Raw genomic sequence first — 13,766 nt, 5'->3', positions numbered from 1 at the left:
ATTATTATTAGTATTGTACTGTGTTAGTATGGGGGCCAGACACATAAAAGAACATATTTGAAAGCCAAAAGCAGACCAGTGGGAGTCTGTTTTCAGTGCAAAAAAAAGAAAAGAAAAAGCTAAAGGCCAGTCTGCAGAGGCCCAGCGTCTACTCACGTGTCTTGCTGGGTCAGCCCAATAGCACTCCAGGTCAGCTGGATTTCTGGAAGACCCCATGCTGGAAGTGACAAATTGAAACAAAAACTTAAACTGTGTTTTATAGTTTGAGTTGAATTCATTAAAATATTATGCAAACAAGACTTCTCAGATGTGAGGATTTGCAGCTTTTCTTCGTTCTACGCCACAGTACGGCAAACTTATTTAATTTATGAATCACAGACTGTTGCAACTCGCAGAGGCCCTGAAATTAATATACATGTTTTCTGATTTTGATCCACAACACGATAAGGCAAATAAAGGCAATATCTGTAATATCGATACCAATGCTGGTATCGGTATTGGACTAATACTAGCATGATAGGACCAATACTTTGTTTCTATCCTCTAGGCTCAGTCTGTAGCCCACTGAATTGTGTTGAATAAATTATTGCTTTTAGAAATGAAAAAATAAACCTCAGACATCTTTTTTGTGTTGACTGCCATGTCTATTTTAATTATAGCCTATTGCACATTTAAACAGCAGAATTTGGGCCAAAGTTGTTTAGAGACAGACACATTTACATTCCAGGTCTCCAAAAAACACAGCTTCGAAATATATGAGGAGCTGAATGGTATGTTTTGTTGTGTTTACTCGTTGTTGTGGAAAGAATCACAGAGATTTAGTGGTCATTAAAATGTGTTCAGAATTTATTAATTGTAATAATGAAATAATACATATAATAATCATCTAACTTCTCATTAGATCTGACACAACACCTTCCGTAAGCTGCCTTAATAAGATGAAAGTATCAGTATTGGTATTTACTTGGTAGAGGATCGATACCAAAATGGGCAGTGTCGCACAGCACCAGTGCAGAAACAACTGGGAGCTGTCGGGACATGGTCATGTGGCCTACAGCGGGTGTCTTGTGGTCTTTGACACAGTGGCAGTAAATCCCTTTGTTTGCAGGCTGTGACTGGGAGTTTAGAGCCTGTGTCAAGGCTGATTTGGCTCAATTCTCATAAGAGAGAAGTCAGACTCACCACTCTTCGTGCAGTTCTCAAAACAGTTAATTTTTCATAACAGAGCTCACCTGTGCAAAAGACACTCCAACAATCAAACATTTTGCCATTTGGTAAAGCATGAAGAGTCCATCAATCGCTTCAACACCATTTAAAGACTGAGTATTTGAAATGTTGAGGTTTTTTCTCAAAACCTTACTTACTTTGGAAAGAGTTCTGGAAATGAAATGTGAAGGATTTAAAAAAAACAACTTTATAAAACTGATGAAGAAAAGCAAAATAGTGCTCAGAAACAGAAAACAGCCAAAGAATATACATAGTGAGAACATAGCATCAACTACTGTACAGTCCAGTAAAGTCAACAACATGCATTCAGCAACCACTTTATTAGGTACGCCTGTTCCACTGCTCATTACAGTAATCCAGCATAACTCAAAGCATTTAGAGATGTAGTCATGGTGAAGACAGCCTGCTGAGGCTTAAACCGAGCATCGGAATAAGGAATGTCGGACAGGTTGGTGTGAGTATTTCAGACATTGTTGATATACTGGGTTTTTCCTGCACAACCATCTCCAGGGTTTCTGAAATACGAAAATATCCAGTGAGGAGCAGTTGTCTGCGTGAAAGTACAATGTTGATGTCAGAGAAGAATGGCCAGACTGCTTCGAGCTGATAGGAAGGCAACAGTAACTCAACTCGTTGCCTGCAAACTATGCAGAGGAGCATTTCTATTTGTTGCAAGAAAACCTCTGACAGTGTGTTACTGCATTTATTCTTTCACACATATCTGAAAAAAGTTTAAAGTAATTTGATTGAAAAAATTAATGCAATGCTGGACAGTATTCGGGAAAGCGAGCAATCTAGACTTGTGACAAAAGTACAAACTGTTTTGATGAGCTGTCAGATTCAAGGTAGAAGTGTGTGAACACAGTAACGAATACTTTTAGAAGTGAAGTCTGTCTAGAAACAATAGCAGTGTGTGTAAAAACAATGAGAATGTCAAATGTAAGTGAGGAAATGCGTCACTGATTGGAGCACTGCAGTAAGAGTAGTGAGAATGACTTTTGTGCTGTGAGAATTGAACCAAAGCGACCGAGGGAAACTGTAATTAATGTATTTCTTCTTTAGTCTTCTCATTTGTTTGACACAGCAGGTAACCTGTGAGGAAAAAGGTAGCATGGAATTTTTTTTATTAACAAATCACAACTTGGCAACATTTTCCATCAAAATATGATGACATTGATAAAATATCACCAACACAGAGCAGACTTGAGGGTTTTTTTCTTCTTCTTTGCCTTAACTTTGATTGTTGCTTATTTGTTCATAAATATTTAATTCTTTGGAGAATTGTAAGATTTGAAGCCAAGTTTTCAGGGAATTTAATCCTGCAGTGAGAATAATGTTGCCCAGATGCTCTGACTCAATTAAAGATTTTTCCTTTAAATATTTATTTAGAATATTAGTGAATTATTATTGTTACCCTTCAGCCATTCCTTAGTATTTTCTGTGGTTTGGCTGACAGGGTATGTTGTCCTGCTTGGGGAGTCCATTCCCTTCAGGGTGTGTGATTGATCTTCACTAGTGTTTAAGTGGGTGTCAATATACCATCCATATGAAAGCCAGAACCTAATGTTTCCCAGCAAAGCAGTGCACAGTGAGTGAAAAATAATCAGTGTTATTCATTTTACCTGGTAGTAGTTTTAATTTTTAATTTTTGCCCAGAATCATTAATGTTACCATTTAAAAAAAAAAAAAGAATAAATACATGAATAAGTAAATACTGCTGAGGGAATAAAAGTACAAAGAATTTTTTTTTTAAAAAAAAGCATAAACTCTTTTACTTGTGGATGAAAATGATCACTACTTTAAGTCCCTATTTTTAAAGTGTATAAATAGGATCTTATAAAAGAATATCATAACTGAACGAGTACAATCTCTAATGTAGGTGTAAGTGGATGCAAGTGTTTGCTAAGTTATTTTTTAACCACAACAACTCCTCCTGTTGTTAAACAGCATATCTTTAATTTGCAATAAGAATTTTTTCCATGTTAATTATAAAATGTCATCATGATTTGTATTTTAGCAACATTATTAAAGCCTATATTTTAAAACAGTGCCTCATCTAAAAACATGGAAAAATGAAAGAACCAAGAAGTTAACATATAAACCCCTATTGTTATGCTATTATAAACTTTGTCCCAATTTTATCACAAATACACAAAATAAGAGAGAGAATTATATTGTATTATATTTATCTGATATTTAAATTATGTGTGCCATGTGCACAACACTGTTCTTAATTATTGTACTGTAATTTACATCCTGAACTTAAGTGAACTTTATTTATTTCAGTCATTATAGTCCACTTGAAACCAAAAAACAAAAAAGTAATAAAAAGACAACACAAAAATACAATCATCAGTGATTACACCGTGAAATTTTCCAGTGTTTTGAGAAGTAGGAAAACATCACTTATCAGTTAAAGAAGGCACAGTTAAAACTATTATGACCAGATTTTCTGAATCAATTGGCTGACACATTTGCATGTAACCTCCCTCAGCAAAGCATGAAAGGTAGGAACATTACAAGACAACAGGTGCTTTTAAAGTATATAATAGACTGTAATCAAATGATTAAATATTCATAGACTGTCGTCTGTTTTCTTTAAAGCGCCATCAAATTTTTTGTTTCATATATATTTATATATGACTCAGCGTTATTGCACCTACTCTGTGTTCCACTGTTATCGGTCTTCTTTGATTTGCAAAACCCTGGCTCACAGTGACAGATTATAAGTCATTTACAACAGTTTAAATATTATCTGTCACTTTTTGACACGACCGTGCGACTGCTGTCTGTCTGTCGGGGACGGCTGGTGTTTTGCTCCCATGGCTCGCTCCCTGTCAAAACGGAGCGCAGGAAGTGGCACCGTTTTGAACCAATGAGCTGTGAGATTACTGGGACGCCCTACCCAAACAACACAGGCAGCAGAACAAATTGTTGTTGGAAATATGTTTACGATATGACCGACAGGTTGTATTGATTTATTTAAACACTTGAATGCTGTGTTTCGGAAATGACACAGGTCAGAGCAGCAAATTTTAAAATTCAATGAGACGTTGTAAGAGCACAGCGGCGACCAGCATTAGCAAACGTTAGCAAGCTGTCAGATGCTAGCCGAGGAAGCTAACCGGTAGCGCGTTTAACAAGTTATTTTAGAGAAGCTCCTTTATTTGTCGGAGGGTAACGTCACACCGAACACTTTGTTCGTGCATTATTTGTATGGTAAAGAATCCAAAAAACCGATGTGTTTTTATCTATTTGCACCATTGCCTGGTTGAAATTTAAGCTAGCAAAAGGACGTTAAGTTAGCTTAGCTCCGCTCCGTAAACTTAACATCTACCAAACTGGACAAAACATTGGATTTAGTGGGGTTTAAATCGGGCTCGGCGGGTTCGCTGACCCCTCAAAAGAAGATGAAGAAGAGGAAGGAGCTAAATGCTTTGATTGGTCTCGGGGACAGCAAGAGGAAGAAGACCAAAAAGGGCTCCGGTCACCGGCTTCTCCGAACCGAGCCTCCGGACTCGGAATCGGACTCGAGTTCCGACGATGACGACTTCAACGGCATGAACGGCGGAGTCAACTTTGGGAAGTAAGTAAGCAGTTTAACGAGATTTTGTTACGTGTGTATAGCATGTTTTTTTCCTACGCAATTGACCTCATTAATAAGATGCCTTAAATTCACTTTGAGTTTCTAAAGAAAATCTGAAAGTGAGTTCTACCTCTGAATTCACTTTTAATAACGTGTGCTTGTGTTTTAATGTGTCATGCTTTGGGACTGGCTTGTCACTATTTTATAAACTTCAGGGATACATGGGAAAATGTAAAAATAATAAATATGTTTTTCAGCATCATTTCAACAGTCAGCTCCCATCGAGCACACTGCCTTTATAGTGCAGAGATTAAAAGAAAACCTCTTTATTGTCAGATCAATTCACTCTCCTGCTTCTGTGCTCGGAGCATCAGGAAAATCATTGACTGTATAGAATCTACCCATCCAGATTTCTGAAGCATGATTGCTTACAAATAATCCTCATAATTCCCATAACATAGCACACAGCCTTCTGAAAATATCTCCTTCATTAAAAATGGAAGAATGTGTACGGCTGTAAAGCTGTCTCACGTTACTGTGTTTCTTCTCTTTACAGAAGAAGCTACACACAGTGCTGCAATGTGTGCTATCCCTTGTTTCTGTTCATCATATTAGCTGCCTGTGTCATGGCCTGTGCTGGGCTCATATGGATGCAGATTGCTCTGAAAGAAGATTTGGACTCCCTGAAAGAAAAGCTGCACAGCAGTAAGACTCCTAAACAAACCTTGTTATCTTTTTGTTATCACTGAAAAGAAAAGAAAAAAAAGGTCTTGTACTTTGTACACAAGCATTTTATATGCTAGTTAAACAGTCACATATTCCTTTATTTTAACACTTATGTTGTTTTTTGTTACAGTGGAATCCAGCCAGAAGGTTTCGTCAAGTGAAATACCAAAATTAAGCGAGGACCTGAAAAACAAGGAGAGACAGCTTGATGATATTGAGAACGGTGGCAGAGGCCTGAACAAACTCTGGTCCAATCTGACAGAAATGAACCGAAAGGTCAGTCATAATGTCTGTCTGGAGGTTTTGAAACCACCTCGACATTTACTCAGTCATACATACAAAACTGAGCTGTTAATGATAAGCTACTGAGTGGTAGTTAAACTTAGAGTGAGATTTAACTCAGGATGATGCACTTTTCATACCATGTAGCTGAAAATTGCTTTAGAAAAGTTTTCGAAATTGCAGATATAATGCATGAAATAGAAGTGGTGCCAACAGTAGTAGTTAAAGTATATTTTTTTAATTTGTGGTGTTAACTTGTAAAAAAGAAAATGCATAATTTATGTTCCTACAAATTGGATTGGATTTTTTTTAATTTTCTGAAATGATAGGTAGGAACAAAGAAGAAGATTTTTACATTTATTTAGTCTCTTTAGTCTTAAGTTTAGGTTTGCTGAGATAAAATGATTGAATATATAAAGATGCCAGTTTGTTGAAGTCACCAGACTAAGACGTCAGCTTTTTAGTAATTTATTAACAAACATGTTACATTTTTACTGAAACATTCAAATTCAAAGCAAGATGGACAAAATAACATACCTAGTATAATAATGTAATAGTAATACAGTCCAAAAGCACCACATACATTTGTTTTAAATATGTAAAACAAACAGAATATTGTAACATTAGTGATGGTAAATTTGAGGGATGTTCTATTAGATTGCATTTTTTGTTAGGTGTTCCTAATAAAGTGGATGGTTTGTGTCTTTTATTTGTACAGATCAGTTTGCTGGACTCTGCTGTAAACCATTTAAAGGCCAACTTGAAATCCGCTGCTGATTTAATTAGCCTTCCAACAACAGTAGAAGAGCTTCAAAAGGTGAGAAGAAAAGGGTAATAAAAACAGAAAAAAGATGCCTTGTACTTTTTTCCCCCTTTTAAAAATTTTGTTAGAAGTGACTTTACAAATATTTTTCTTTTCCAGAGTGTTGCTACAATTGGGAGCACGCTTACAAGTGTACAACACGATGTGAAGACTATGCAGGCTGCTCTTGAAACTCAGAAGAAAGATGACGACTTGAAGGAGACAGTGGTAAATTTATCAGTGACATTTGTAATAGTTTGGATTGAACAACTGACAGTTGGTACAACTACATGTTGTGACTAAAGAGCATATCAGATCTTGAAAGCGCTTCCTCCACACATTCACACTTTCAGATTGCTTTTGTACTTCTTGCTTGTGTATGTTTGCAGTTGACTAATTGTACTTTTTCCTTATTTGGCCATTGTTTGCATGCAGTTACATTAATGTATGTTGATAATAAACCTGGGAAAGATTTCAGGTAATAATTACATTAAATGCGCAAACAATTTCTGAAAGCAAAAATCTGAGACTGCTTTAAACACTCAGTTTTTCTTCTTTTGTCTTAGTGTCATGTCAGGGAGCACAGATATCTTTAATATTTCTGAAGGAAAAATGTCTTTTAAACTGAAGTGAAAATGGCTAAAGCTACTTGATTCAGAAAGTGTATATAGGTATAAGCAATTAGGTTTTACGTTTTGTTTTAATTGTTAATTATGCAGATTTAAGCAAACGAGAGAACAGAAAAAATTCCCTTTAATAATTTGCTCTGTGTAGTTACACATGCAAAAAACATTTTTAGTCACTTAAATGTAACTATTTTTATTCTTAATTTTTTACTTTCCTTCTAGAATGTACACAACCCTCTTGTTTGTGTTATTGAGTGCATGTGTTATCTGAGTGCATGTGTTATCCACATGCACTCAGTGACCACTCTATTAGTTACACCTGTTCAACTGCATGTTTAGGAACATCAGCCAAACACGTGGCAGCTGCTTCATGCATTTGGGCATGTCGTTATGGTCAAGATGAGCGAAAGTTCAAAATGAGTATCAGAATGGGGGATAAAAGTGATTTAAGTGAATGTGGTATGGTTGTTGGTGCCAGATGGGCTAGTCTCAGTATTTCGCATATTGTCGTTCTACTGGGAGTTTTCCTCATAACCATCTCTGGGGTTTACAGGGAATGGTGTGAAAAAGAGAAAATATCCAGTGAGCAGCAGTTCTCTGGGTGAAAATGCCAGAGGTCAGAAAAGAATGACCAGACTGCTTTGAGCTGATAGGAAGGCAACAGTATCTCAAATAACCACTCGTTATGTACTAAGAACTGAGGTTGTTCTGAAGGAAAAAGGGGATCCTAGCTGGCACTATCAAGATATGCCTAATAAAGTAGCCAGTGGTTATATATCTCAGTGTGTCTCAGTAGTTACGACTGTTTCTCAATGTTGATAAATTGTATGAGAGGCAGAAGGGTCCATGAGTATAGCCTTCCCAGCAGTTTTTCACAAATATTGAAGGGTTAATGCAGTGTTGGCAGCTGACAACCATCACAGAATAATCAGTAGCTGTATTCCTTCAGAAATAGGATAGGGCTTCAAGCTTTAGTATTTCACATGAGCAAAGCTGAAAAATTATTTTATGAGTCAATGTCAAAGTTGGATTTCACTTATGTTGTTTGACAGCTTGTCTGTTTTTATTTACATCTCTGCTCCCTTCAAATGCTGCTGAAGGCTGCAGATCTTATTTATTATTTATGTATGGACGTATAGAGACAGGTGTGCGCATAAAACAAGTACTGCGCGCACTGGAATGAATGCGTTAAATAACTTGGTGTCCTGCTGTCTAATGTACTTTCAGTCTCACTCAGAATTGAGACATATCTACTCAGACATGACCAAGGCGTTTCAGTCGATGAAATGTTAGTTGATCTGCTTAACTGTTACACAGATCCAAACCAGAAGCTGAGGTGAACTTCGCCACAGCGAGATTAACTTGTTAAACCACAAATGCATGCATGCTTTTGCAGTTCTTGTCAAGCTTACATTGACGGAGTTGCTGGGTTAAGAAGGTCCTGTCATTTCTTGGATTCATGCCTTGTTTCTCCATCCATAATACATGAAACAAGTGCCAATCTATTTTGGGAGCTTAGATGCTTTAGTTTGCAGAGTGAAACTAGGTCAAATATCCGAGACGACTGCAGAATGTTTTCTCCACATTATTTTTCATTAGCACAACAGGAAGATAAAAGACACACAGAAAGTAATTGTACACTTCCATCTACCTGATACCATGACTGCAGCAGTCATATGAGGTACACTGTCAACCTGAACCTGTTAACACCTTGGTATAAAATCTATTTTCCCTTAACTATGAGATGGTTGACATGTTCTTTTTAATCATTATAGGACATAACAGACCTGAGAAAAGCCATGAGTGAGGTTAACAAGACAGAGGAGCAGCACCACACATGGACTGATGAGCAGATCCACATCCTCCTCTCTACAGTGGCAGATCTTCATCAGAGAGTGGCCTCATTAGAGAACGGCTCAAAACAAAGCGTCAGTAATATGATGAGCCTTTTTTTCCCTTCCCTTTGATGATTTTGTGGCGTTGTGTTGATACCAGGATTTACAGGAACACTGTAAGCACTTTTTATTTTATCTTCTGCTGTACAGTTGAACAACAATGACCCAGCACCTGAAGCAGCAGTCAGCAGTGAAAGTCCAGCAACTGAGGCAGTGAACGAAGCTACAACAACCAAAGCAACACCGGGGGATGTGCAGGGTAAAGTGTAGACAAAAGGGAGCTCATCACAGAGGTCATATTTGCCCCGTGTTGCATTTTAATGCTTATTTCTTCTTTATTTATGTATTTTCTGACAGAGATCACCACCCCGCTGACAGAGCCACAGACGAGCAGGCATCCTCCCTTTTTAACTGCAAACCGCTCGAGGAGACATATTTGGACAAAATGTCCAAAGACTGTGTCACTGCCTGGCATCGGTTCTCTGACAGGTGCACTCTAACACTATAAAATACATATCTCAGCATTCATAAGAAAAAAAATCAAAATATTGGGAATTACACACGCTGGCTTTATTGTGAAGTTAAATGAGACGATTGATTCTTCGCTGTAATGAAAGGAGTCTCTGCTTGTTGCCTGGCAACCTTACCAAGATGATAAGACTACCTTTCAGCCAACAAATAGCCCAGCGCATAATCCCCTAATCTTATTTTGATACTTTTTTTGCATTGATTCAGCAAAAGGGATACATTGCGTTAATGAGCTTTCGAGGCGCTGCAAGAACAAAACCATCGCAGTCCTTTCATATCCTTGTAGTACAGTGAGGCTAAATCCACACTTATATGAAAATGATCTGTTGTCAGAAGAATGTTTTAGCATCTCCACACATACTAGCAAACCTAATATCAGGCATTTCTAAAAGACTCAGTTGTAGGGTTCCTAATGCTAGAGTGGTGCGGAAATGCATTTTTCTTAGAAAACTGTAAATGTGTGGACATGCTCTAAACCTATGAAATTAGATTTCTGTCAAATGTCCTGGCATGAAATGAAACATAATTAAGAGCAAATAATTGAATTTCATGAGTGCAGGTATTGATTGCAGGACGGAAGAAGGACACTACTGTGAACGGTCACTTTCTAAGCAGTGATGCCACAACCTCTGGATTAAACAGGTTCAGTTTTGTGTGGTAAACTGAGCCACACCATGGCAGTTATATACCATATTTGTTTACAATTAGGAAATTGCAGTTTGCATTTCCACCCAGTCACTATATGTGCAGTACATGTATCTGCTGAAGACTGGGCAACTTTTTGTTGGTGGTTGTATATGCCTTGTATTTCGGCTCTAACTCTAAAATCATAAATGCTGAATCCTGATGTTCTTTATGATTTTTTTTTTCTTTAAATCTTAATAAGCTATGTGATGTTTTAAAACAAACTAACAGGACAGAAGTGAGGAGGCTCCAGAACTTGTTGCTTTGCTTTTAGCAGAAAATTAAATATTTCCAAAGTGTACAAATTTTGTTTGTAATTAAAATATTTTTTGTTACAGACTTGGAACGCATGTTCCAGCAGACAGATGCTGAACAAAATTCATTGAGTCTGACCTACGAGGACCTGAGGGAAATATTTGGAACATCAACACCCAGCCATCGTATCGTCAAGTGCTTTGACACTGACGGGGATCAGAAGTATTCGCTGAAGGAGCTGAGAGCTGCTTTAGGTTTGTGAGCACATCATCATCACCGAGAGCAGTGAACAGTATTGAATACCCAGCTGGGTCTGTGGGGTTTGGGTTTTCCGCCTCTTTTCTGTAATTGCTGCACTTTCCTGAACTGAATATTTATCTTACCGATTGTGGAAAAAGTGACACTGACATTCCCCGTACTCGCTCCCCATCCTCGAGTCCATTTCGACTTAGTGTCAGCCCCAAAGCATCTTAAATTTTAACAGCAATCCAAATGAGTATCTGTATATAGAACATCCAGCTCCTATGTTAACAAACGGCTCGGTTTATATTATTAATCCATGGAAAATAAGTGTGAATTATTTTGACTCTCTTGCTTTACCCTGAATCTTAAGACTTGCAGTGTTCATGTACTTGTCTTTATTTGTTGGTTGGTTTGTTCGTTCCTTGGACCAACTGTCTCATCTTGATGTAAAGTTTTTGTGTATTTAGCTTTTACTGAGGCTGTAACTGTCAGTGTATAGCAGACTTTCCTCCTGCCGGCACCTGGTACAACTCACGTAAACTTTATTTATAGAACATGAGATAGAATTTTATGAATGTTTACAAATGACTACTATAAACAGCTTTGTCAGGCTTTTGTTTTGGTTTTAGACAATTTCCTTACTTCTCCAAAAACATACTTTTGTATGCTATTTTCTACGCTGGATACAAGTTTGATTGTTCCTCCTCATTTACCTTATTCAGATGGTTTGGATCATGTATATTATCCATCTGTACATGTATATCTAGTGACTGTGGTTCTGTTTTATGCATTTTCCTGATGTTTTGCAGATTTGAAGGGCTACGAACACTTAAAGTCACGTAAAAGATTTTTAAAGCCGTAACTCATGAGGCATATGTAGCAATAACAAAATGATTTAGATGTTACCTGTGTAGAATTGCAGTGGAAAGGCAGAAGACATAGCTCACAATATGTAACAGGTAGTATAAGAAGCACTGATCGTCACTCTGGACTTGACTCATTTTATGCCATTTAAATGGCCTCATAATGTTGTACTTACATCATAAATTTGTCATATTCAGACTTTGTTGTATGCTGTAAAAATGTATTCTAATCTAGTTACCTTGTAAATGGGGTTGGGATGATAAAAAAAAAAATTGCTTTAGAGACATAATCCAACATGTTGCATTTTTTAATTCTGTTGTGCTTTGCATGTTCCTTTTTATGTAACATGAACGCATTATTTATAACTTAACGTAGGCGACTAATTGTTTTTGCGGGACATGGGTTAGCTGGCTTTGGTCGCCATTGCATAGATTTTGGGTCCATGCTGCTACTGTATGTAAATGAGAGATTTTATGAATGTCTTTGTTTGAGCACCAATGAATAAACATACAGTTAAAGGTTTGATTGTTGGATTCCCATGTGTCATAAGACAAAGTGGCAATTCTCATGTGTCTGTGGCACTCAGGTCTTTTACTAGAATTATATCCAATCCAGTCTGAAATATACAAAGGGAGAAAGATTTGATAGACATTTTCACAAACTTCACAGTTTTTGGAAACTGGAACAAATTGGCATCCACCTTGAGGAAGGCTATAACAATATTCTGAATAAAACTGAGGTCAGTCACACATATCAAGAGAAAGTCAGGCCAGAGCTCCTTTGGCTCTCCAGTCCTGCGACAAAAGCCCCAGCAACTCCTCTTCATTCTCCTCCTCTTCTTCTTCAGTGCTGTCGCCAGTGTCCACTTGTTCCTGCTTTCTGGGCAGAGACTTGCTCTTCACCACATCCCGTCTGTCCCTCAGTACTTCCACCCTCTTGTAACACTCAATTTGTTCATCAATTTCATCAATCTGACGTTCAAGTCGCCCCTCCTCGTCTTCTTCTGCCACGATGGCCTCGGACTTTGTGTTCACCTGTCGGATCTCCTTTTGAAACTCTTCCCACTCCTTGTCCATTTGATCCTTAGGAGCGTCCACGTTGCGCACTTTGGCATCTCTAACCGGATCGTCGAAGAAACCCTCCGGGAGCGCCTCGGCTGTGTTGTCTTTCTTCTCTGGGATCTTTTCCTGAACGTCTGCTTTGAGGATGGAGCCTGAATGGGAGATTGCAGGCGTGGGTGGGATGGAGCTGTCAAAGAAGTCAGCTGGTAGTCCTGCAGCTTCATCCTTCTGAGCAGGCGGATGTGTGGCCACCTGTTCACCTGTCAGAATCAGAATCAGAAAGGGTTTTATTGCCAAATGTTGAGCGGGTTTACAACATTAGGAAATTGCTTCAGTGCAAACATACTGTTATGTTTGTATGTCTCCCCAGTAGCTTCATTATCATCATCATCGTCCTCATCATAGACTCCAGCCAGCAGGCTCAGTCCTGCAGTCTTCTGTGAGGAAGCAGCTGCCCTCTCGCTGGGTTTCTCAAAGAAATTTCCTGGCAGTCCTAACGAAGGCTGACCAGGAGCCGCTGCGGGTTTCGCCTTTTTTCCTTTAACGTCCTCGTCGTCGGGTGCTTTCCGCTTCAGTGGCTGACTCTGCGGTGTCACCGGTTGAGTTTTTGCTCCCTTCAGCTCAGCAACCTTTTCTTTGTGCTGTTTCCCAAGAACATGCGCCGACCACAGCAGTTCGGACTTCACCTGCACATTGCACAGGGTACAACTGAGGTGGCCGAGACTGTTGTATTTAGCAAACGGAGACTCGACGCGTTTCTTGTCACTGGCTTGCTTTTGTTTCTCCCTCATTAGCCGTCGAAGTTCCTCTTGATTAACAACTTTCTTCCCTTTCTTAGAGGTCGCCATTCTTGTAAACAAAAACAAGCTCGTTAGCTAGCCAGCGAGTTACTTCTGGAGAAGTACGCGCGTCTCATAAAGATGACGCAATACAATAATCTCGCGAGATCTGTCAGTTGCCTGCTAACGGGGTTAGCAGAGATGTTAG

At 38.4% G+C, this 13,766-nt stretch overlaps 2 protein-coding genes across 2 annotated transcripts; one reads left to right on the top strand and one right to left on the bottom strand.

The window, feature by feature from the left end:
- Positions 1–4,070: 4,070 nt before the first annotated feature.
- On the top strand, positions 4,071–12,243 carry efcab14 (EF-hand calcium binding domain 14). The gene is made up of 9 exons (XM_085439279.1): positions 4,071–4,813; positions 5,370–5,518; positions 5,670–5,815; positions 6,540–6,638; positions 6,744–6,851; positions 9,025–9,177; positions 9,295–9,403; positions 9,502–9,633; positions 10,695–12,243. Exons 1-9 carry the CDS (start codon positions 4,638–4,640, stop codon positions 10,871–10,873), a joined length of 1,251 nt encoding a protein of 416 aa, XP_085295405.1. The 5' UTR covers positions 4,071–4,637; the 3' UTR covers positions 10,874–12,243.
- A 47-nt stretch (positions 12,244–12,290) lies between these two features.
- Positions 12,291–13,627, bottom strand: znf830 (zinc finger protein 830). Its single transcript, XM_085439280.1, has 2 exons — positions 13,126–13,627; positions 12,291–13,039 (listed from the first exon to the last, which is right to left on the bottom strand). The coding sequence occupies exons 1-2, from the start codon at positions 13,625–13,627 to the stop codon at positions 12,483–12,485; spliced, it is 1,059 nt and encodes a 352-aa protein (XP_085295406.1). The 3' UTR covers positions 12,291–12,482.
- Positions 13,628–13,766: the final 139 nt, after the last annotated feature.

Source organism: Copadichromis virginalis, linkage group LG18 (assembly GCF_057382275.1).
Source record: "Copadichromis virginalis isolate Kocher_CV1m ecotype Utaka linkage group LG18, C_Virginalis_male_GT1.1, whole genome shotgun sequence".
NCBI lineage: Eukaryota > Metazoa > Chordata > Actinopteri > Cichliformes > Cichlidae > Copadichromis > Copadichromis virginalis.
The sequence above is the reverse complement of the archived record's forward strand: the minus strand, read 5'-3'. Positions and strand labels throughout refer to the sequence as shown.